Source organism: Natator depressus, chromosome 25 (genome assembly GCF_965152275.1).
Source record: "Natator depressus isolate rNatDep1 chromosome 25, rNatDep2.hap1, whole genome shotgun sequence".
Taxonomy (NCBI): Eukaryota; Metazoa; Chordata; order Testudines; family Cheloniidae; genus Natator; species Natator depressus.
In genome coordinates, this window is record NC_134258.1 from 5428343 (window position 1) to 5449701 (window position 21359).

General features: G+C 51.4%; 1 protein-coding gene across 3 annotated transcripts; it reads right to left on the reverse strand.

Moving 5' to 3' along the window:
- Nucleotides 1-1802: 1802 nt before the first annotated feature.
- On the reverse strand, nucleotides 1803-18605 carry LOC141977661 (AN1-type zinc finger protein 5-like). 3 transcript variants are annotated; one of them, XM_074939210.1, is made up of 7 exons: nucleotides 18477-18605; nucleotides 16547-16650; nucleotides 14072-14236; nucleotides 12695-12785; nucleotides 11133-11251; nucleotides 8936-9046; nucleotides 1803-5144 (listed from the first exon to the last, which is right to left on the reverse strand). In XM_074939210.1, the coding sequence occupies exons 3-7, from the start codon at nucleotides 14220-14222 to the stop codon at nucleotides 4996-4998; spliced, it is 621 nt and encodes a 206-aa protein (XP_074795311.1). In that variant the 5' UTR covers nucleotides 14223-14236; nucleotides 16547-16650; nucleotides 18477-18605; the 3' UTR covers nucleotides 1803-4995. The 3 variants fall into 3 exon arrangements, with proteins under 3 accessions (XP_074795311.1, XP_074795310.1, XP_074795309.1); XM_074939209.1 differs by having other exon boundaries at nucleotides 1805-5144; nucleotides 12695-12788; nucleotides 16487-16650; XM_074939208.1 differs by having other exon boundaries at nucleotides 1806-5144; nucleotides 12695-12788.
- Nucleotides 18606-21359: the final 2754 nt, after the last annotated feature.

Sequence of the window (21359 nt, forward strand, 5' to 3'; positions counted from 1 at the left end):
GAGCAGCCTGGTCAGGGTTCAACCAGGGATCTCGTCGTGTCAGGGAAATGCTGGTCTGGACAGCTGCAGGTAACAGCTCTAGCCACAGCAGCACTCGGGACACTCCCCCTTTCTTTGCTTCCCCCCAGCATGCTCCCCGGCAGCGAACATCTCCCCAGATGCAGGTGTGAGTGAGGCCTTGGGCCTAGACCCAGCTCCAGAAGCACCCGGGTTGGTGACCAGACACACACAGGCCCAGGTCCGATGAAGTGAGCTATAGCTCACGAAAGCTTATGCTCAAATAAATTTGTTAGTCTCTAAGGTGCCACAAGTTCTCCTTTTGTTTTTGCGAATACAGACTAACACGGCTGCTACTCTGAAACCTGTCAGAGATACTGTGGCTCCTAGCTCCCACTGATTTCCATGGAAGTTGGGTGCCTAAATGCCTTTGAGGATCTGGGCCAAAGCTCCCAAAGGAGCCATACACTTGTGTCCAAGGGCAGGATTTGGCCTTCAGCCCTTTTCATCCACGCGAAGTGATTGCCACCAAGCCCTTCCTGCCCTGGGACCCAGCCATTGCTTCCACATCCCCCATGGAGTTATGGGTCACAGGTTATAGCAGCCTCGCTGCAATGGCCTCGCTGACAGCTGAGGAGCAGCGGCTGGATCTCAGGCTCTGGCAGCAGCATGCTGCGAAGCTCCAGTCTGCCCAGTGCCGGGGGAGCAGAGGGGCACCAGCTGCCTTGGGTCATCATGCCCAATACTTCCAATGGCTTCCATCAGGCACCAAGGATGGGCACCTCCAAGCACCATCCCCAAAAAGCGGCAAGGCGAGTGACAGCCTGGCACTTGTCTGGAAAGGCCTTGGTTAGGGTTGGGCAGGACAAATCGGGGAGCGTGGGCATGGGCGTTTCACTGACCCCTTGTAGCTTTGTGTTCCTGGGCTCCAGCTGACTCTCAGGGTGTGTCTGCACCGCAGTCACGGAGCATGACTGCAGCATGGGCAGACACACCCGAGCTCACTTTAGTCCAGCTAGCTGGGGTACGAACAGCGGCAAAGCCCCAGCAGAGCACTGTACAAGGCCACCAGGTACCCTAGGTACGGTTTCGAACAGCTCACCTGCGCTAAAGTCCACGATATGGCGGCTTCACTGCTCCAGCACCCACGTTAGCTAGACGAACACTAGCATGGGTGCGTCAACACACATTCTGCAATCTCCCCTCCGACTACAGCACATACCCAGCCTAACGTCCAACCCAAGAGGAACTGCGCTGCAGGACAGGAGCGATGGGGACAGAACAAGCGGCAAAGCGTCCTGGGGCACCTTATAGACTGACAGACGTATTGGAGCAGAAGCTGTGAATCCACTTTGTCGGACGCATGTGCCGGGGACGGACAGCAACTCAGGCACTTTAAAAGCCAGCTAGCAAAGCACGACTCATCATGCCCCACTTGGTAGCAGCAAAGCCCCTTTGACTTGAGACGCTGCTTTAGTGCGGCCAACCCCAGCCGCCGCCTGTGACAAGTCAGACCTAAAGATCATCTGAAAAAGAGATTAATAAAGCAGGAGCGTGATAGGGCCTGATCTGAACTCACGTCAGTCTAACGCCGCTGGCCCCCCAACCCCTTGCACCTTCATTTACATCAGTGCAGTGGGTGTGTAAAACACATAAGAACAGCCATACTGGGTCAGATCAAAGGTCCATCTAGCCCAGTATCCGGTCTTCTGACAGTGGCCAATGCCAGGTGCCCCAAAGAGAATGGACAGAAATTCACAGGCAATTCAGAACACCACCGTTTGAACATTCCCTTTAGACAGCTCTAAATGACCCCAGGAAGAAGGCAAAGAATCAGGCCCGCTGATTCCAATGGAGCTACTCCTGATTTATGTTGGGGCGAGCGAGATAAGAAACAGGTGCAATGTGTTTTGGGGAAAACCGCACCCAGCCACTCATCACAGTACCCAGCTCTTCTACGGCGCTTGTCATCTGGAGATCTCAAAGCGCTTTGCCAACGCAGCCTGGAGATGAACAATACAGTGGCACTTGACGGGGAAAGGGAACGAACGCGTTATCACGCAGCTATTCCTGGGGTAGTCAGTAGTTCCCCGCAAGACATCAGCTCAAATGGCAGGGGGTCAGAGAGCTCTCGAGCCACAGCAACACAAAGAGCAGTTGACACCATCCAAGCAAACTAGAATATATTAATATTTACATATCTGGTATCATACTTTCTAGGAAGAAGACATAGATAGAGGAAGTGGTGGAGAAACAGAGGGCTGGTTTATCACTGCTTGGGCTTCCGTCCACAATGAACCACCCTTCCCCCGGTAAAGAATTCCCAGGCTTAATGTGAATGCTACTGAAAGTGTGTGATTGGAGAATGGTTCCAGGGCTCCCATGGCCATGCTGGAAGGGGCCAGGTTAGGGGACCAAGCCAGCCATGGTGCAGCAGACCCTTTTCACCAATAAAAATCTCTCTCTATAAAGAAAGTGGGGTTTCTGCTTGGCTCAAGACAAGTGGGAGCCAGCAAGCGTCTGATGGGAGGAAGAAACCACTAGTGTTCACCCTCCTGGCTTGAATTAAACACAAGACCAAACGAGCCCACCTAGGCTAACAAAAGGATGGCGCAGAAGGAAACCAACCCCCAACACTGGTTATATGGCCCCAAACTGCTGGAGACCAGATGCTGGTCTCAGAAGCATCCGTGTATATCCAGAATGACTCCAGCGGAGATATTCCAGCTTGGCACATACCTAGAGTGAAACCAAAACAAGACTTTGCCATGAAGTCCGCGGTGCTCCTTGGGATTGGTGCTCCAGGCTGGATCCTCGGCTGGACCTGCCTAGAGCACCAATCCCAAGAAGCACCGCTGACTTCATGGCAAACCAGCCAGTTCACACTAGTGTGTCTGCACTGAAGTCAATGGAGCTACTCCGGATTTGCATAGAGCGGAACAGATTCACCAATGCGTTACTCTAGTTTTATGCACTAGCTCCATGCAGATCAATGGAGTCACACCAGTGTAAGACTGGAGAGGGTGGCACTAGCGAATCAGGCTCTCTATCTCCACTGTAGTTACTCTGGATTTACACCAGTGTTACTGAGCCCAGAATTTAGCCCTTGAATTCTTTCCCCTTGGTACCTTCTGCAGGGAATGCTGCTAGGACGAGGAGGGGAGAGACTGATTTGGCTGGATCCAGGTAGAAAAATTAAAAATCTTTATCCCCCGCTGGTGTGAATGGGCCAGGCCGCGTGGATTTCAGTATTGCTTTACAGCAGCTCAGGTCTGGCCCAGGGAATTGAACTGCTCTTTGCACTTTTACTACAAAGTCGATGTTTAAGGAAACAGTTTATCATGTGGGATAGTTTAAAAGTGGGGCAGAGGCATTTTAGTTGCTTTGTTCTCCGGGGGCTCATTTCACTTCCTTTGCTTCTGGAATTCGTGGCTCGTTCAGTTTGTTGGGTCCTGTAGACAGGCTAGAAACAAGCCATCTCCTAATGCTCCCATCTGAGGGCTCCCTCAAAGCAGCAGTGGCAGACTGATTCCTGGGGTGAGAGCTGCTGCGTGGCCCGGGTGAAATTCACTCCTCTGCAGGGAGCCAGCCCAGCGCCTACATACCGAGTCCTGCTCAGCACAGGAATGGAAGTGGGATTTCGGTGGCGCGCCGCACAGAAGTGGATTTCACACACCCCCCCCCCGAATCCTCTTTTCAAATCTAATCGAGGGCCAGATCCTGTGAATTTCCAACATTCCCTCTCCCTCCTCGAATCCAGGATTGGCACCTCAATCTGGGACGCAGAGGTGTCCAAACTCAGCCCCTTTGGAACCACACCTGGGAGGACCCGTTATGGCTCAGAACGGTAGAAGTTCCTAAGCAGGCATATTCAGCTGCTATAAGGCAATGGAGAGGCCCTGATTCACAACAGCCGAGGATCTGCCACTACCACTGCACCCTGGAGAACAAGCAGTGAGCTGGGAGAGGTTGGCGGCTCAGTGGGATTTCCCACCAGATCCACCCACTCAAGAGAGAGTCTCACTGAATATCAGCGAGGCCTTGAGGGAGGACAGAGCTCTCTGAGATTTGCATGCGTGCAGCAAAGGGAGGAGGAGGAGGATTGCTGGTCTGAGTTTTGCCCACCACCCTGATAAGAGAGAATCACACAATAAGGCAGAAGGTAAAGGGTGGGAAGGGTGAATGGGGTAATTGGCGCGTGGGCTTCGGTGGGGCTACAATTGGCCTTGCTCAGTAAGCAGCCAACAACTGCACATGGGCGAGTCTGAAACACGAGGCTAGCGCTGTGCGTCTAGCTGGAGCGTTGAATGCAGCCCCCGCAGCTGAGCCCAGCATCCCACAAAGCCTGGGGAAGGGAAAGAGGCATTTGTGGGTCTTTCCTTAACGTTCCTAGCTCATGGGTGTGACTCTCACATTTGGCTGCAGCGTCCGTGAGCTCATAATGCTGTACCAACCGCCACTGCTTAATATTCTGTCGCGACACCAACAGCTGCTTAAGGGGAAGGGAGAAAATTCAGAGCTGTAATGGGACAGAATCCTTTCCCTGTGTCTGAGACCAAAGGCCTCAGCGGGAGAGGAGATGACGTTTGCTGCTGCTGAGCTTCCTTGCGTCACCCGGGTGGAGAGCGAGGTGCTGCAGTGACTCACCACACTCACAGCTGGCTCCCATTTGCAAAGCACAGGGCTGTCGACAGAACGGAAGGGCTGCTGAACTCCACGCTGAGTGAGCTGTGTGCGCAGCCCTGCTGGAAGACAAGTCCAAAGCTCTTAACATTGGGGGCAGGCGGGGTATGTGCAGATCCCTTTTCTTGTTGAAGACGGGTTAAAAACAGGTCAACTGAGCGACGGTTAGAGGAAAAGAAGTGGGGGGAAAGGAGCCCCAGGGGGCTGCTGAGTCTCCTCACCTCCTGGCAGGATCCCAGACACCTTGGGGGGAAGGGAGCGGGGGTGGGAGGAGTGCCACACCACAAGGCTCCAGTACTCAATGCTCAGCTTCCTTCACAACTTCTGGATCTTCTCTGCCACAATAATGGGGTTCTCCTTGCGGATCTTCTCAGCTGCCTCCGCCTTGTAGTCATACGGGCAGCTGTGCATGTCAGAGTACCGGTGGATGGCACAGAACAGGTTCCCGCAGCGGCAGTCGAAACCTGGATAGGTGAATTCCAGAGAGACAAAGCAGAGTTAATCATTAACCATCAGGGCGGTGAGGTGACAAAAATAGGGCGAGAGGGTTGGCTCTTAGCACACATTGACACCCCATTTATGCCTAAAAAAAGGTCAGAGTAGGCACCTAGCTGCCTGCGAGTCCCCCGTGGATCCCCCCGGTTATCCAGGGCAGCTCAGCTGCCACCACGGGGCAGTGACTCGGCCATCACGTCATTTGGTTTCCTGTGACTGGGCCAGCTGTCCTGAACGGTGGGAAAAGGTTTTTAACAGGGCCTACTGCCCCTGCGCTCCCACATTCTCTGGAGATGAGGAGGGCTAGTGAACCAATCAGAAGCCAAGGTTGGAGGTCACAGCACGTCAACAGGCTTCCAGTAAAGATCAGGCTTCCTGTTCTCAAATTTCCGCTGACCGGGAGTCAGCTCTTTTGTGCCCTGATGGCAGGAGGAGTGGCTCAAAGTACAGTGTGCCATGTTAGATTTACAGCACAACCCATTCAAAGGGCAGGCCGAAGGCAGCAGCAGCACTGAAAGCGTTTGAATAACCAAAGATAACAGACTATGGGGAAATGACCCTGTTTCAGACACCAGTTTGCTGAAGCTCAGATAATTGAGGTTGTGCTGTATTTTGATGGATCTCGCTAGATACTAGGTAACAGACTGGTTACTCCTTGGACATTTTAGGTCTCCTTTATCCACAGAACCGTGCTAGCTACAACCATGTCCAAATCTGATCATTGGTCCCCTGGGAAATTTTCCAGAGAACTGGGTTTTATGGCTAATATCTCTGGTGCCTTTGGATGGAGTCAACTACACACATGAACTACTCAGCTACCTAAGCCTCGGAAGTCTGTCATTTAATCATTTAGTTTAGCTCTCAGACAATGTTTTCCAAAGATGTTTTAACCGGTACCATGATCCCAGTGTTCTAGACTGGGGAGTCCAGGCACAGAGCAGGGAAGTAATCTGCTCCAGTTCAGCAGCCGAGCAAAACCCCGGTCTCCTAGCTTGAGGCCAGCACTTCAACCACCGGACAATGCTGCAGCCGGGAGCACCTTTCTGGAAGCAACATGCTGTGGAACAATTTCCAAGATGCCGGCGTGATGTATGAATTTATCCCCACCTGAGAATCCAAGGACACAGGTACTGACCTGGCTTCTCCCGATACACAGAATTCCTGTGAGCTACCCAATATTCCCATAAGAGGGGGGTGGGGGTGGTGGGTGTCGGGGGGGGGGGGGGGGAAGAGGGAGTTGGGGTTGACCTTTAAACATGCTAGTTAAGAAAGCAGCTTCCCTTCCAGCAGGGCATCCCAATCTGGAGAGCCTGCACAAAGAGTATATTTCCCCTCCTCTGGGTACCCGGAAGTGGACATGCTAATAAGATTTATATGATAGCGCTCAAAGGCTGCAAATCGAGATGAGGGCTTCGTTGTGCCAGGCACTGCAGAAACACCTCGGGCTTATCTCGCGCATGGGACCTTAATGCCGGTTAAAGCAAAGGCTCATGTGTAAATTTCATGTTGCTTATCACAATCTATAACTAGGTTAAAGAGGAGAGAGCTCTGCTCAAACAGCGTGACCTCTGCAGCTCTGGGGTTCACTTTTTCCAGGGAAAGATTAAATGGTGGAGTAATTTGAGGGGACTACTGTTTTTGATAAGGAAACTCAGCCAAGTTAATTGCTTAGTGCATTCTCTTGCCTGTAACATCTTACAGGACCTGATTAATGCTGCTTACCTAGAACAACCCTGTTACCTTTTCACCATTAAGCTCCAAGGGGTCATAACAAATAGCTTGATCTTGCTTTCATCGAACAGTCAGAGTCCGATTGATTTTCAGAGGCAGGCAGGGGTTTGGGGGGCAGATTCTCAAGTGCTCATTCCTGGCCTAACTTTGCCCGTTACTCTCAGTAGGGATTTGACCGCTGACTTCCACAGAGCGAGGCCGACACCGAGTGCTTTTGAAAAACCCAGCCTAGAGCGTCGGTCCCATGTTACGCTGATCATGGTTATTATGGTGGTGGCTAAGGACCAACCAAAAAGGGAGCCCCATTGAACTAAGCACTATAGAAACCCAGAGTAGCAGACAGTCCCTGGGGTATGTCGGGAGTCACTGGTAGATAGGACCCTAGTCTGCAACAAAAGGCTGACTATACCTGGGCTGAAGGGTAGAGGGCCCAGCCAGCTGGCAAGTCAAGTTCCCTCTTTCCAAGGAACAGCTGTATATATATATATAAGTGAACAGAGTGCTAGGGAACAGTGCAGGATTGACAGCCCTGGGGAGTGAAGAACCGGTACCAGCAGGGCAAGCCCTCCCTTCTCCTGCCCCTCTGACAATGTCTCTCACTGGACCTCAGACTCCTAGACTTTACGGCCAGAAGGGACCATCATGATCATCTCCTGCACATCGCAGGCTGCAGGAACCTCACCCACCCACTCCTGTAATAGACCCCTGACCTCTGGGTGAGTTACTCACGTCCTTGTTTAAACCTTTAAGTGACCCCTGCCCCATGCTGCAGAAGAAGGCGAAACCCCCGCCAGGGTCTCTGCCAAACTGATCTGGGGGAAAATTCCTGCCTGACCCCAAATATGGCAATCAGTTAGACCCAGAGCATGTGGGTAAGCCCCAGCAGCCAGACACCTGAGCAAGGATTCTCTGTAGTAACTCAGAGCCCTCCCCACCAGCGTCCCGTCACCGGCCGCTGGAGAGATTTGCTGCTAGCAGTTGCTGATCGGCTACATGCCATTGTAGGCAGTCTCATCACACCATCCCCTCCAGAGACTTAGCAAGCTCAGTCTTGAAGCCAGCTAAGATTTTTTTTGCCCCCATCATTCCCCTTGGAAGACTGTTCCAGACCTGGACTGCCAGTGAATGAATTCCAAACATCCCTATTGCAAAATGAATATGTAGATACATTCTTAGATTACCCAGGCTTCCCTATAGCCAGTCTTAACTGAGCTCAGCTTGTGCCCGGGCCTTATCTGTCCGTAGCGACATCCACAAGCTGCAAGAGGCTCACATTTCCTCAGTGGCCTCTCAGCATTAGGCAGAAAGTACAAAGGGCTTAAAAAAATCCACACACGTACTCGCCGCCTCCTCTGGTATGCCAGGGTCTAGCGCATCACTTTAGCTTTCCAGTGAATAAAAAGACCAAGATTTTCAGGAGTGACTTAAGATTTCAGGTACCTTCAACTTGCGAGATCTTAAAAGGGCCTGATTTTCAGAGGGTGGGTACTTTCTGAAGATCAGACCCTTTTAAGATGTCTCAAATTGGGGACCCAACTACCGAGACACCCACAATCACCAGCTGTCTTCCGAACTCTGCAGACAGCCAGCTCCTTTGCCTTTTCTTCTGCACGAGGCTTTGCCGAGCAGCAGCTGAGCGAAACTGAGAGACGCGGCTCAGTTTGCTATTGGACTGCTCAGAGCAGCAAGGAAACAGACGAGAATTGCGTCTCTGCCACTGCTTGGGAAAGCTAAGGCTATGGGTTCAGTTTTGTTCAAAGGACAGCATCCCACCGACCAATTCACCCACATTTCTTGTGATGCCAACACATCCCTTGGAAATTTCACCTCCAAACACTGATCCACCCCAACTCTGCTTATCTTGTGAAATCAGAGAGGATCACAGAACCAGGAGATATGGATGTATGCTTATGAAACCTTACAATAATGTCTGAAAACAGATACCACCTCAGGGATTCAAAAATCTGCTTTCCCTAAAGCAGGCAGATACCGTTCTTGGCCAGAGGCCACTTTCCCCATTGCGTCTTACCAGTTAGTCCAATCTTCTTCCGGCAAGTGAAACAGCGATTCTTTTTCGGTTTGGGTTTTTCTGAAGTCTTCTCACCCTCAGCAGAGTTCTGGGATATTTCAAGGAGGGTCTCTGGAACAAAGAGAGGAGGGGAGAATTTCCTTACCTTCCTTCCACACCAGAGAACATTTCTATGTATTGTTTTTGTTACACTAGCACCTAGAGGCCCTAATGGAGATTGGGACTAGGAGCTGTACATACGTACAGCGAGAGAAAATACCTGCCCCAAAGAGCTTATCATCTAGACATTATCTCCGTTTTACGGATGGAGAATCAAGGCAAAGAGATCACATGACTTGTCTGAGATCCATATCTCCCAAGTCCCAGTTCAGGGCTTTAGCTTAGCTAAATAAATAATGAATGTTCACACTTACATAGCGTGTTTCATCTGTAGGTCTCATAGAATCATAGAATATCAGGGTTGGAAGGGACCTCAGGAGGTATCTAGTCCAACCCCTTGCTCAAAGCAGGACCAACCCCAACTAAATCATCCCAGCCAGGGCTTTGTCAAGATGGGCCTTAAAAACCTCTAAGGAAGGAGATTCCACCATCTCCCTAGGGAACCCATTCCAGTGCTTCACCACCCTCCTAGTGAAATAAAATGCTTTATGCAGGTAAGTAAGCACCACTATCCCTACTCTACCTGTGGGAACCCTGAGGCTCTAAGGGCCAGGTTTTCAAAGGTATTTAGGTGCCTTGTTGGACTTCCAAAAGCACCTAAGCAGGCTGGCACCTGTCTCCCGTTGAGATCCATGGGAGTTCGGCGCCTAACCAGCCTAGGCACTTTGGAAACTCCCACGAGGCACCTATCTGCATCTTTAGGTGACTACACACCTTAGAAAGTCTAGCCCTTGAAGACAAAGGCTACATCTACACCGTAGCCAGGGGTGTGATCTGTGGATTGTGCAGATGTACCCATGCTAGCCGTAACCTTGTTAGCTCACTGAAAACAGCCAGGAGGATGCAGTGGAGTGAACTTCAGTGCAGGCAGGACAAGCGAGCACACACCCCGAAGGGTAAGGAGGACTTGTGCAGCCCATGCTGCCACATCCTCAAGGCTGTTTTTATCAAGCTAGCTAGAGCGCAGCTAGTGCAGGTACGTCTACATGAATGAGGCGCATCGCATCCCACACACCCCTCCCCCCCGCTGCAGTGCAGACCTACCTCCAACAGTGTCTTGCTGTGATGACCACGCAATGAGTCAGTGGCCAGGAAGAGAAGCCAGGTCTCCCAACTCCCTGCCCACTGCCTTTTCCACCAGACTAGGCTACCTCTGTCTTTGCGCCGCTTGCCAGAAACCACCCCCACCCCCACCCCCACCCTAGCCTAACCTACTCTTCCCACGTTCTTGCCCTGTGCCCGAAAGAAAAGTTGTCACTATATTGAGCCAATGGTTGAATCCGGCAGCAGGATCTGCTTCCTTTAATGGCCACCAACACTCCATTTTTTAAAAAAAGTTTGCACAGGAACAAACAGGTGGTGTGGGTTAAATAACCATGGCTTCGGACTGGAGGAGAGCATCTCCATGGCAGTGTGTGGCACTGTTAGGGCTCCAAACCAATTGTAACTGATCAGAAAGAAGCCGTTCCCTACTTAGCACTGACTCTTGCCTGCCTCACAGAGATGTTTGTAAAGTGGAGAAGTGCGGGTTTGAACATTACCGATCTGTGAAATGGCTAAGTGAGGAACGCAACCGCTCAGTGACTCGCCTGTGGTCACAGAGTGAGTCACCAGGATAGCCGGAAATAGAACCCAGGAGTCCTATTTCCTAGTCCTCTGCCATTAACCTGCACTGGATCGATCACCACTCATCCCTCGAGAGAGATGGCACGGAACTCAGCATGCAACCACAGAGAGGGGCACACCCAGCAGTGGGTTGCTTCCAGGTGTTCTGACATTTAAAAAGACAGAAATCATGGAAGATTATCTGGCCGCCAGGTATTTGAAGGTTGGTGGCTAGACAGTTCTCAGCCCACAGAGTGATCTATTAGGCCTCGACCTCAGGCAATGAGGAAAAGCCTTTCCAACCCTTTCCCCTAGATCTTAGCTACAGATCGTACATGTGTGACTCCTCCCTGTGTTCCTGGCTACTATTTTATTTGCTGCTTAAAACTGGATTGTCATTTATACTCGTGCCAAGTCTTAATCAGCTGACTACCTGATGAGGAAGATGCTGATGAGGTTTCTTCTGTGCTAATGTACCCGACCGTCTCGCTGCTGGTTTCCTCTCTGGATATGCTCATGGCCGTCATCTGATGGGTCACAGGAGTCTGAGTGCTGGGAGCATTCACAACAACAAACAAACCACAGGGCAAACAGAAATATTTTCCTCTGATGAGCAGTTATGTGAGAGGCATCTTCAGCTCACAAAATTAACTTCATTACATTCACAGAAAGCGCAGCGGCACGGTAGGTCAATCATTTAACCTTTCTTCTCTGGAGACTTGGGTTCAAGTTTCTCTTAGGACTCAAATGGAATGAATTTGTGATGATCTCAGCCTCCCCCCTAATCCCAAGGCCATGGACAGGATTCACAGTCCACAGAGAGAGGTCCAGGACTGGAACAGCTACTGGTGAGGATTGTACAGCTATGGCAAAGCTGAGTGAGAACAGCAGGGGTGGTGTGAGAGATGAAGCAGCTGGGACAGACCAATGGGATTTGAATACAGCGGGTTTTGGGATTCTGCCTAGGGTGCACAGGCAGAGCTGTGTGCATAGAAACGGGCATGGTATTTTGATGTACTACAACTTAGTATTCTAGGTCAGAAATCCACCTGATTCTTCTCCCTTGAAGAGTCTAAGCCCTGGATGTTTTTCCTTCATTTATTAAATTCTGTTTCAGACACATCTGTATCATTGGTTTTGAATTTAATACTATCTGGAGCCTTTGAAAGCTATGAGCAGAATTCAACCCTGGGTTAACAGCCATCAATGGAATTACAGTGGGGATGGATTTGATCTGGTGGGTTTTTTATTCCCTCTAGAAAAGAGGCAAGGCCGGTTTCTCTCTTTCATCAACAGCCCCTTCCAAATGAGGAGCTGGGCTGGCCTCCCCTGCATTCAGCCGCTGAAGTGAACACACCCAGGCAGTCAGCTCCCTCAATCAAGTTAAGGACAGAACTCTGCTGAACTTTACAGCAATGAACTGGAGACAATAGGTCTGATTCTCCTATGTCTCATTCCAGCCCTCCAGGGGTTTTCTAGAACACACATCACCCCTGTATCCAGGTGCTGCACTGGTACATTAGCCACACATAGGGAGCTCTATTGTGGACTTCCCGAAGTATTGTGTTCCTCTCATTCACAACATTTTTACACCAATATAGTTCCACTGACTTCAATGGAATTACTCTTTACACCAGCCTGAGAGGAGAATCAGGCCCTGTGGCTTGTCTGTACAGACAGGATGCTCCTCTGAAATGAAGCAGGCGGAGAGGAAAAGGATCAGACAGGGTTAACCTCAGCAAAGCTCCAAGCAGCATGGAGGTGGAAGGATACTCACAGGTGCCTTTCATACCTGGCCCCATATGTCAGCTAGTCACCTTTGGGGCATTAGAAGCTTGGAGGCTGGCCCTGGTGTCTGGGAGGTGAACAGTCAGTGATCTCTTTAGACCCAGACTGTTTTAGAAAAGCTAATCAGCTGTAAGGGAGAGAATAAAAACCTCTCTCCTGGTCCCACAGCTATTGCTGGTAGATCCGCAGAGAGTTTCTTGCCCCTACCTGGTTTTCACATCTTCAGGCGTCAGGTCTCCCTCTGTGCCCTGCCCTGGGATGGAATCTGAAGCCGCAGGGCTGTTGCTGGGACCATTTGCTGCTAAGACAAAACCCCACATTCTCAGTGAACAATAAGAAATATCAGCAAGCTCCACAGGCGTTAACCAATAGCCAAGGGACAGCAGGCAAGGCTCAGGAATGAATTCCTGATTCACCTGGTGTCCTTCAGACTCAGGATCACAAAACCCTTCTCACCAACTCAAGCGGTTTTTTCCACAAGAGCCAAAGGGATCATCCACGGAGGTTTCAGCTGCTCCTGAGGCTTTGATGGATGATGAGGAGAACCTACCCCCAAAGGCTCAGAGTGCTGAGCATCCTCAACTCCCATTGGCTTCAATGGAAGGCTGCATAGCTCCCTGCAGGATCAGGCTTCTTTGAGAGTTCCCCTCTCAGTTTCTTGGTACTGAGAAACCAACCTGCCCCATTCTCCACCTCAAGACACACATACCCTTTGAAAGGCCCTTAAAGGGACGCTGCAGGCGCCTACGTTATCTTGAACCCAAATGTTATTTTGCCACTGCTTAAAGCCAAAGGACCAGATTCCCAGCTGCTGTCAATCAGTGTTGCTTCATTGGCTACAACAGAAACACACCGATTTACACTGGCTGAGGATCTAAACCAAACTCTTTAGTGAATTCTCTAATCCTCCTTAAGGAATAACAACCTCCTTAGCGTACCATCCCCCACAGTGAAATCAAGTACAGCATTGCTATGCTGGGGATAAAAATTATACAAGGGATTTATCAGGCATCTCTCACGTTGCTATCTAAGTACCTGTACACTCAGTGTCTGCATAAACCCACAGCAGGAGTGAATCCTGCTAATGATGGGAAGAACAGAGTTTGTCTGCACAGCTGCCTCTCTGTTCAGTCACATGTCTAATGTGTTCAGTAGCAAGGATCAGATCCTTAATTTCACTGCTCTGACTGTCAGCACTATTGAGATGAGAAAACTAGACAACCCAAGTGGCCAATTTAATCCCTGGTGCCATTTCACTGACTTCGGTGGGTTTGCACCAGGGATGAATCTGGCCCGATGTCTCTGGTGGTAACTGGGGAGCTCAGGGAGCAGCTGAAGAGCATGGAGTCTCACTGTCAGGACATGCAACATACTGGAGTGTGATGAATGGGAGCCATGTCTAACAAACAATTTGGATCAGGGTGCATACAATTAAGGTTGTGCAGGGATCGTGGGAGCCTGGTTTATATGCCGAGGCAGAGATCTCTCAGATCGGCTGAGAGGCAGCTCTACATTTCATCCATTCTGTCCTGGCTTCATAAAATATCACGCACCCAGATTTCCAAACAATGGACTTTCCTCTACCTGGGGGGCTTATCCGGCCGCTGCTCTGTTGCCTCTGTAGATACTCCTTATAGCAAACTGAGCACATCCCATTGGTCCGGGGGCTGCCGTAGAATCCACAGCCTGTGGTACACAGCATAGGCACCTGTGTTTGATTAGTCTCCTGGGCCATTGTCTCTCCTCCAACTACAAAGCAGGAACAAGAGAGACACAGCAGTTACATATCAGCGTGACATTTCCTTGTACACTGTGGCTGACCAAGGAGGTGCACAAAGGCCCCCAAGAGAGGCGTGATCTTGTGCAATTTTACTCTCCTAAAAGTTACACTCATGCACAAATGTTTGCTAGATCAGGGCCCTTGCCAACCCTGCAACCCATATTCACAAGTGGCCTAGTCCTGCATCACTAAAGTCAAAAGAAGCAGGATTGTAAGTAGTCCCTCCTCATACAAGTAGGCCTACTAAAGTCATGGGATACCTGCATGAGTAAGGACTACTTGTGAGAGTAAAGGCTGCACAATCAGGTCCCAAATATCAATCAGAAATTTCCTTATGTGTGTTAGCAGCAGCTCCCTCAATCACTAAATCTAAGCATTTAAACGGACCATACTAGGGTGGGTTAGTTACGTTTTGCACTTTTACAGCTTTCGTTTTCATTTATAGCAAGTTTTCCTTTCTGGTTCTCAGGCACTACCCCAAGGCTGTGATAACTAACCTGGAAAATATTAAAAGAGAACATTTAAATCCAAACAAATGTCTGTGTTCTCTGATCAACTGCTTTGAACCTTGATGGGAGTGGGCTATGAAAGTAAATAAGAGAGAATTCCTATTATTACTAGGTTTTGTAAAACCCTTAACACACGCAATTTTTGGCCAGTCTTGTGTTGTTTTAAAAAAACACCCTCAAACACCTGTGCATTTTCACGTTCGAATGTACTGAATTATTTTAAGCAAAAGCCATAAGCAACGGCTCCTGGTAGTAAAGAGCAGTGAGACGGAAAGAGATGAGAAACATACGACACAGCCTACAGCACAGATTATAAATTATTCCTGTTGCGTGGGCAAGATTCTGTGTCGTAAATCTGTAGTAAATTCACCGATCTCAGGGTCGTTACTCCAGGTTTACACTGGTTAAAAGGCAGATCAGAATCTGGCCCCGAGCTACACACAGTACAGTAAAATAATTTTGATCCAATGGAAGCAAAGCCTTTAAAAATTGCAACAGGAAATTCCACTCTGCCCTTGGCAAAGCTTTCTGAGAGAGGCGGGAAGCAACTCTCTCCAAGCCCACAGATGTCCCTCCATGTGAACAGTGCATGTTAGAACTAGGTTTAGGGGTTGATCAGCTGGTGGGAGGGAAGCAGAGCCAGCGCTCCAACACAGTACTGTCCTTAGCAAGCACGTGGCATTTCTTCAACAAGCCCCACAGGAGTTACTGCTGCTTCATTCAGCTTGATGGAAGGATCCCAGCAGCCCTGAAAGAGCCATGTGCCTGCAAAACCTTCCCCTGGGGGAACAATGTGTTGGGAACAAGGAACATTTCCCCTCTCCTGAGGTTTTCTGTGGGAGGGGAATGATTCAATTCTTACTAGCTCACTCCTCTTTGTCCTTACATGGGTGATTAGAGTTTCTTTAATATTACCCTGCAGCTTTCCTTAACACAGCACGGATTGGGTTCCCCATGCCCTGCAGGCTACGCTACGTAAACTCTACGTTCAGATAAACCTCCACCACACTTGACTATCTAGGTGTTGCCCCGTGGATGAGATTAACTCAACTCACGCTACGAATACTGAAGCAAAACCCTGGAATGTGAGAGGACCTGGATGTAACAACAGTCCTTTTCGCCCTCATTTTTGGAAGTGGCCTCTAATTTTGGGCATCCCGACAACAGCCGCCCCTTTTGAATATAAAATCCTTTTGTCCAATGGTACTTGGGGGAATTACACAGAAGTGACAATGAAAACAATACTCATGCTATGAAAGCAGTTCAAATGTAAAAAAATAAAGTGGCAGGATCCAAATGGAGGGTCCTACTGAGGAACCAAATGTGATCAAAGCAGGAAACGTCACTGCAACAGAAGTATGTTCACAAGCAGAGAGTGTTGGCATGAATTTGGAGAGGGGGGTCAAATTCCCCAGTAAGAGAGTCACCTCAGCAAAAGGCTCAGTCCTGGCACGATGCTGCTATCCCTGAAAGCAGGTCTAATCCTCGCCCCTCTTTGCCACCATGCCCCATCTTGTCCTGAGCCAGCAGCTTTGCGCAAAGAGACACATGGAGCCCTGGGGAGGCTCCCGTGCTGCTGTCACTGAGGAAGGGGTACACCAAAAGCATCACTCCCTAGCAGAGGTCAGGATCCAGTCATCAGAATGAACCTCACCCACTGCCCAGCTTGCTGGTGCTTCTCTCCCATGCTGCTTCCTGGATTAAACCTACCCCACTCAAAGAACTGGGATTTTTCTCAGATTCCTGTACCCAGCCTTTAGAGGAAGTCACCTTAGCTCAAGAACTGCTCCAGCTGTTGCTTCCTGTCTGGGGAAGATGTCACCCCCACCACGAGCTGCCTTCTGGCAGGGAGAACAGGGCAACAAAAATCTAACCTAAAAATAAGGGATGAAAGTTAAAATTACAAAATGCACACACCAAAGGGGATCACTAGTAAAAGCCCTTCCATGGATAAAAAGAGCAGCATGTGTGGACATGTGTGCGGGGCAGGCGGACAGCAGAGATCAGTACTTTAATCTGCGGATCCAGAGTTTATTCCCCACAGGCTACTCACATGGCTGAGACTATGATGCCTTTGTAGAGCTCTGGGGCACACAGTGCATTTTGTTCTGGGTTGTGTAACACACAGTGTATGATTATGGGGCTACAGAAATGCTTGGTGGCGACGGGGGGCGTGGAGGCAAACAGAAGAGGAACTGATGGGGGGTTGTACCTTTTAAAGCCAATCCATCAGTGGGGCGGTTAAAATGGCCCCATTTAAAGGAGCTGATTAACAATGTCAGTTTATTTTCAGTCACCTGTTCCCACTTTTGGGGAGAGACATGGGGCCCAGTGGTAAAGACAAAGCAACGAGGAGTCAGAACTACTGAGTTCTGTTCATAGATGTGGGAGTAAAGCATGGCCTTGTAATTAAAGCAGCAGGGAGTAGGAGCGAGGCCTTTTATTACCAGCGCAGGGTGAGTGTAATCTAGTGGTCAAGGCAGGGGGACTGGGTATCAGGATTCTAGGCTCCTATTCCTGGTTCTGGGAGAGAGTGTGATCTTATGGTTAGGACAAAGGGACTGGACTCAGGGCTCCTGGAATCTATTTCCAGCCCAGGAAAGTGAGCGTGGTTGGTCAGAGCTGGGGGAACTGGGAGTCTGGACTCCTGGGTTCTATTCCCAGCTCTGGGATGGGAGTGTGGCGTAACTGTTAACGCTGGGGGTGGGGGAACTGGGCGTCAGGATTCCTGGGTTTTATTCTCAGCTCCGGGAGCGTGATCTGGTTCCAGCAAGGGAATTGAAATCCAGACTCTGTGCGGCTGGTCCCCATGTGCATAATGGAGCTGACTTGCCAGGGGGCTGTGAAGGACCTGAAGAGCCAGGCGCTATCAATCCAGGCTGTGGGCACCCATGGGGGTCATTACTCTGCCCTTCAGGTCCCGTCCCTGCCCTGCCCCCCCCCCCCCCCCGGCCACAGCCTCACCCCGGGCCGTCTGCAAAACAATGCACCTGGCAACCTCCCTGCCCCCTAACTGACAGGTCCCTCCACCAATCGCGCCGCTGGCCTCAACCCACAGCCGCCCCATGGCAGCCATCGCCTGCACGCCGGTGGGCGGGACGAAATCGCTCCGCTGGCCCCGCACCCGAGGGCGGCCTTGCTTCAAATAGAGCCCGAGGCTTTGCGGCCTTGCACTGGTTTTGTAGCCACGCTCCGGCTCAGGGCTGGGGACAGGCCACGCACGCACCCCCCCCATCTTTGTGGGTGTGTCGGGGGGGGGGGTCATCCGGCCCTAATTCCAGCCCCCGCCTTGGGCCCTCCCCGGGACTAGGGGCTTCAGGCACCTCCTGCCCCCCCCCAGCCCTGCGAGCCTATGGGCGTCAGGGATCCCCCCGGTGCCCCAGGCCCTGGGACCCCCTCCCCGCCTAGCACCCCCCGCCCCGGCTCCACGACCGCCGCGGGCCTAGGGTATTCAGGCACCCCCGGCCCCTCCCTGCCTGGGACCCCCTCGCCTCGGCTCCGTGACCCCGGGCTGAGGGGATTCAGGCGCCTCCGGTCCCACGCCGCCCTGGGGACCCCCCCGCCCCCGGGGCCTAGGGGGTTCAGGCACCTCACCGCATTGCCCAGGCCCTGCGACCGGCCCCCGGCTCTTCCCGGCGCCCTCCCAGGCCCCGGGCGCGTCCCCGGCCCGGCCCGGCCCGGCCCGGCCGCGCTCACTCACCCGCCGCCGGCCCCAGACGCCGTCGCCGAGCGGGAGCGGCCCGGCCCAGCGGCGGCTGCTCTGTCCAGACACCTGCGGGCGCGGGGGGGGCCCGACCCCGGCACAGGCGGTCACGCAGGGGCGGCTGCCGGCCAGCTCAGGCCCACGCCGGGGAAGGCGGGCTGGGGGCGGCCGGGAAACATGGCGATTGGCAGAGAGCAGCCCCGAACCGCCCCGGCTCCCTCCCCCGCCATGGGGGAGGGGGAGATGAGACCCCCCCCCCAGCCATGGGGGACAGAGATCTGATACTCCCCCCAGCCATAGGAGAGGGGGGTGTAAGACCCCCCAGCGATGGGGGGGAGAGATGAGACCCCCCCCCGCCAGGCATAGGGGAGAGGGATGTGAGATCCTCCCAGCCATGGGGGAGAAGGATCTGCGACCCCTGCCATAGGGCGGGGAGGAGATATGAGACACCCCCCCCGCCATAGGGGAGGGGGATGTAAGACCCCCCTTACCCATGGGGGACAGATCTGATACACCCCCCAACCATAGGGGAGGGGGTTGCAAGACCCCCCCAGCCATGGGGTGGGAGAGATATGAGACCCCCCCGCCATAGGGGAGGGGGATGTAATACCCCCCCCCCAGCCATGGGGGCAAAGAGATCTGCGACCCCTGCCATGGGGCGGGGGGGGGGAGATATGAGACACCCCCCCCCCCGCCAGGCATAGGGGAGAGGGATGTGAGATCCTCCCAGCCATGGAGGAAGGGGATCTGTTAACCCCCTCCCCCACCATAGGGGAGGGGGATTTAAGAGCCCCACTAGCCATGGGGGAGAGGGATGTGAGATGCCCCTAACCATGGGGCCGGGGAGACATGAGGACCCCCCCCGCAGGCATAGGGGAGGGGGACTTGAGACCCTCCCAGCCATGGGGAAGGGGGATCTGCTACTCCCAGCCATAGGGAAGGGGTCTGAGATCTGATACCCTCTTTCCAGCTATGGATGCGTGGGACGGGGAACGGATACCTTTCCTGCCCCCTTCCCCAGCTGTAGGTGGAGGATTGGGATCTGATATCCTCCCCCACTCCCGCACCCTCATCAGAGATGGGGGAAGGCAGGGATCTGATACCTGCATTCTGAGGCAGATATTGGGAGGAGGGCTGGGATTTGATTCCTTCCCCTCCTCACACGCTAGTCAGATAAGGGAGTGGCCTAGGATCTGATACCCCCACCCAGCCACAAAAAGCCTGATACCCCATCCAAGAGGGGGCAGAGCTGAGGGAAAGCGGCAGTGAGAATGCAGGTGTGGTTAGGTCACCAGCACAGTCAAAAACACAGGCCCTGAAATAGCAAAGCACTTAAGCCTGTGCTTAAATCCCATTGATTTGGATGGGATTCAATCATATGCTTTGGTAGGTTGCTGAGTTGGGGGCATAGTGAATGGGGGCTCTGCAGGAGAGTTGGGTCATTTGCCGCACTCCTTTCAAAGGTGAAAAAAGCTTCCCAGCTCCTACAGTGAGCCAGAGAGGGGATTTGCCAGCTGTTTGGGACGGGAAGTTGCAGGAGAAGATCTCCACCTACAGCCAAATTCCATGCTAGAGAATTTCCTCTTTCTTAAAACAAACAAACAAACAAATGGGCAGCAGATTTAAAACAAACAAAAGGAAGTATTTTTTCTCACAATGCACAGTCAACCTGTGGAACTCCTTGCCAGGGGATGTTGTGAAGGCCAAGACTATAACAGGGTTCAAAAAAGAACTAGATGAGTTCATGGAGGATAGGTCCATCAATGGCTATTAGCCAGGATGAGCAGGGATGGTGTCCCTAGCCTCTGTTTGCCAGAAGCTGGGAATGGGCGACAGAGAATGGATCACTTGGTGATTACCTGTTCTGTTCATTCCCTCTGGGGCACCTGGCACTGGCCACTATTGGAAGACAAAAAGAAAAGGAGTACTTGTGGCACCTTAGAGACTAACCAATTTATTTGAGCATAAGCTTTCGTGAGCTACAGCTCACTTCATCGGATGCATACATGTATGCATCCGATGAAGTGAGCTGTAGCTCACGAAAGCTTATGCTCAAATAAATTGATTAGTCTCTAAGGTGCCACAAGTACTCCTTTTCTTTTTGCGAATACAGACTAACACGGCTGTTACTCTGAAACCTGTCGGAAGACAGGATACTGGGCTAGATGGACCTTTGGTCTGACCCAGTATGTCCCTTCTTATGTTCTTAAACAAGAACACCCTAGGAAACTCCATCCAGAAAACTATGCTAAGAGAATATTAAAGAAGTAACTTTAAGCTCCCAGAAGCCAGGAAATGACAAAGGTAAAATTGCCTGTGTAACCTAAACCCTGCCCCTTGTGTATATGTATTACGATACAGTCTTGAATTACATGATCATGTATTGATTCTCAGAACAAGATGATAGCAGATCATTTCTCCTACAGCCGTCAATACACACGTGTAGCATCTGATAATATTTCTTTTCATTCTCTTATACTTACGTTCACTTCGTTATTGTGATTGCCTAGGGCAAAGGGACCATTGTAATCATGTAGCCTGGCCTCCTGCATTATTATTATTTTATTTGTACTGTAGTAATGCCTAGGAGCCCTCCTCATGGACCAGGATCCCAGTGCGCTAGGCGCTGTACAAACACAGAATAAAGAGGCTCCGCTCCAAAGATCTGACAATCTGTTTGCATGGCATAGCTCTCACTCACCCCAGGGTAAATCTGTTATTTTCATCTTATATCCATCCTGAATTTGTCAGGTTTCAATGTCCAGCCATTGGATCTCATTAAGCACTTTGTTTGCTGGATGACAGTGTCCTCTGCTATCAGAAATCTTCTCCCTGACCATGATCAAGGCACTTTGTAGTCGTCTCTTTGATGAGCTAAAT

What these genes read in the sequence shown, in the direction of transcription:
- LOC141977661 (XM_074939209.1), bottom strand. Translation starts at nt 14,222, where the DNA reads ATGGCCCAGGAGACTAATCAAACACAGGTGCCTATGCTGTGTACCACA. An exon ending in CGGCCGGATAAGCCCCCCAG is followed by an intron (nt 12,789 to 14,071) that starts GTAGAGGAAAGT and finishes GTTTTGTCTTAG; the next exon opens with CAGCAAATGGTCCCAGCAAC. An exon ending in CCTGAAGATGTGAAAACCAG is followed by an intron (nt 11,252 to 12,694) that starts GTAGGGGCAAGA and finishes GAATGCTCCCAG; the next exon opens with CACTCAGACTCCTGTGACCC.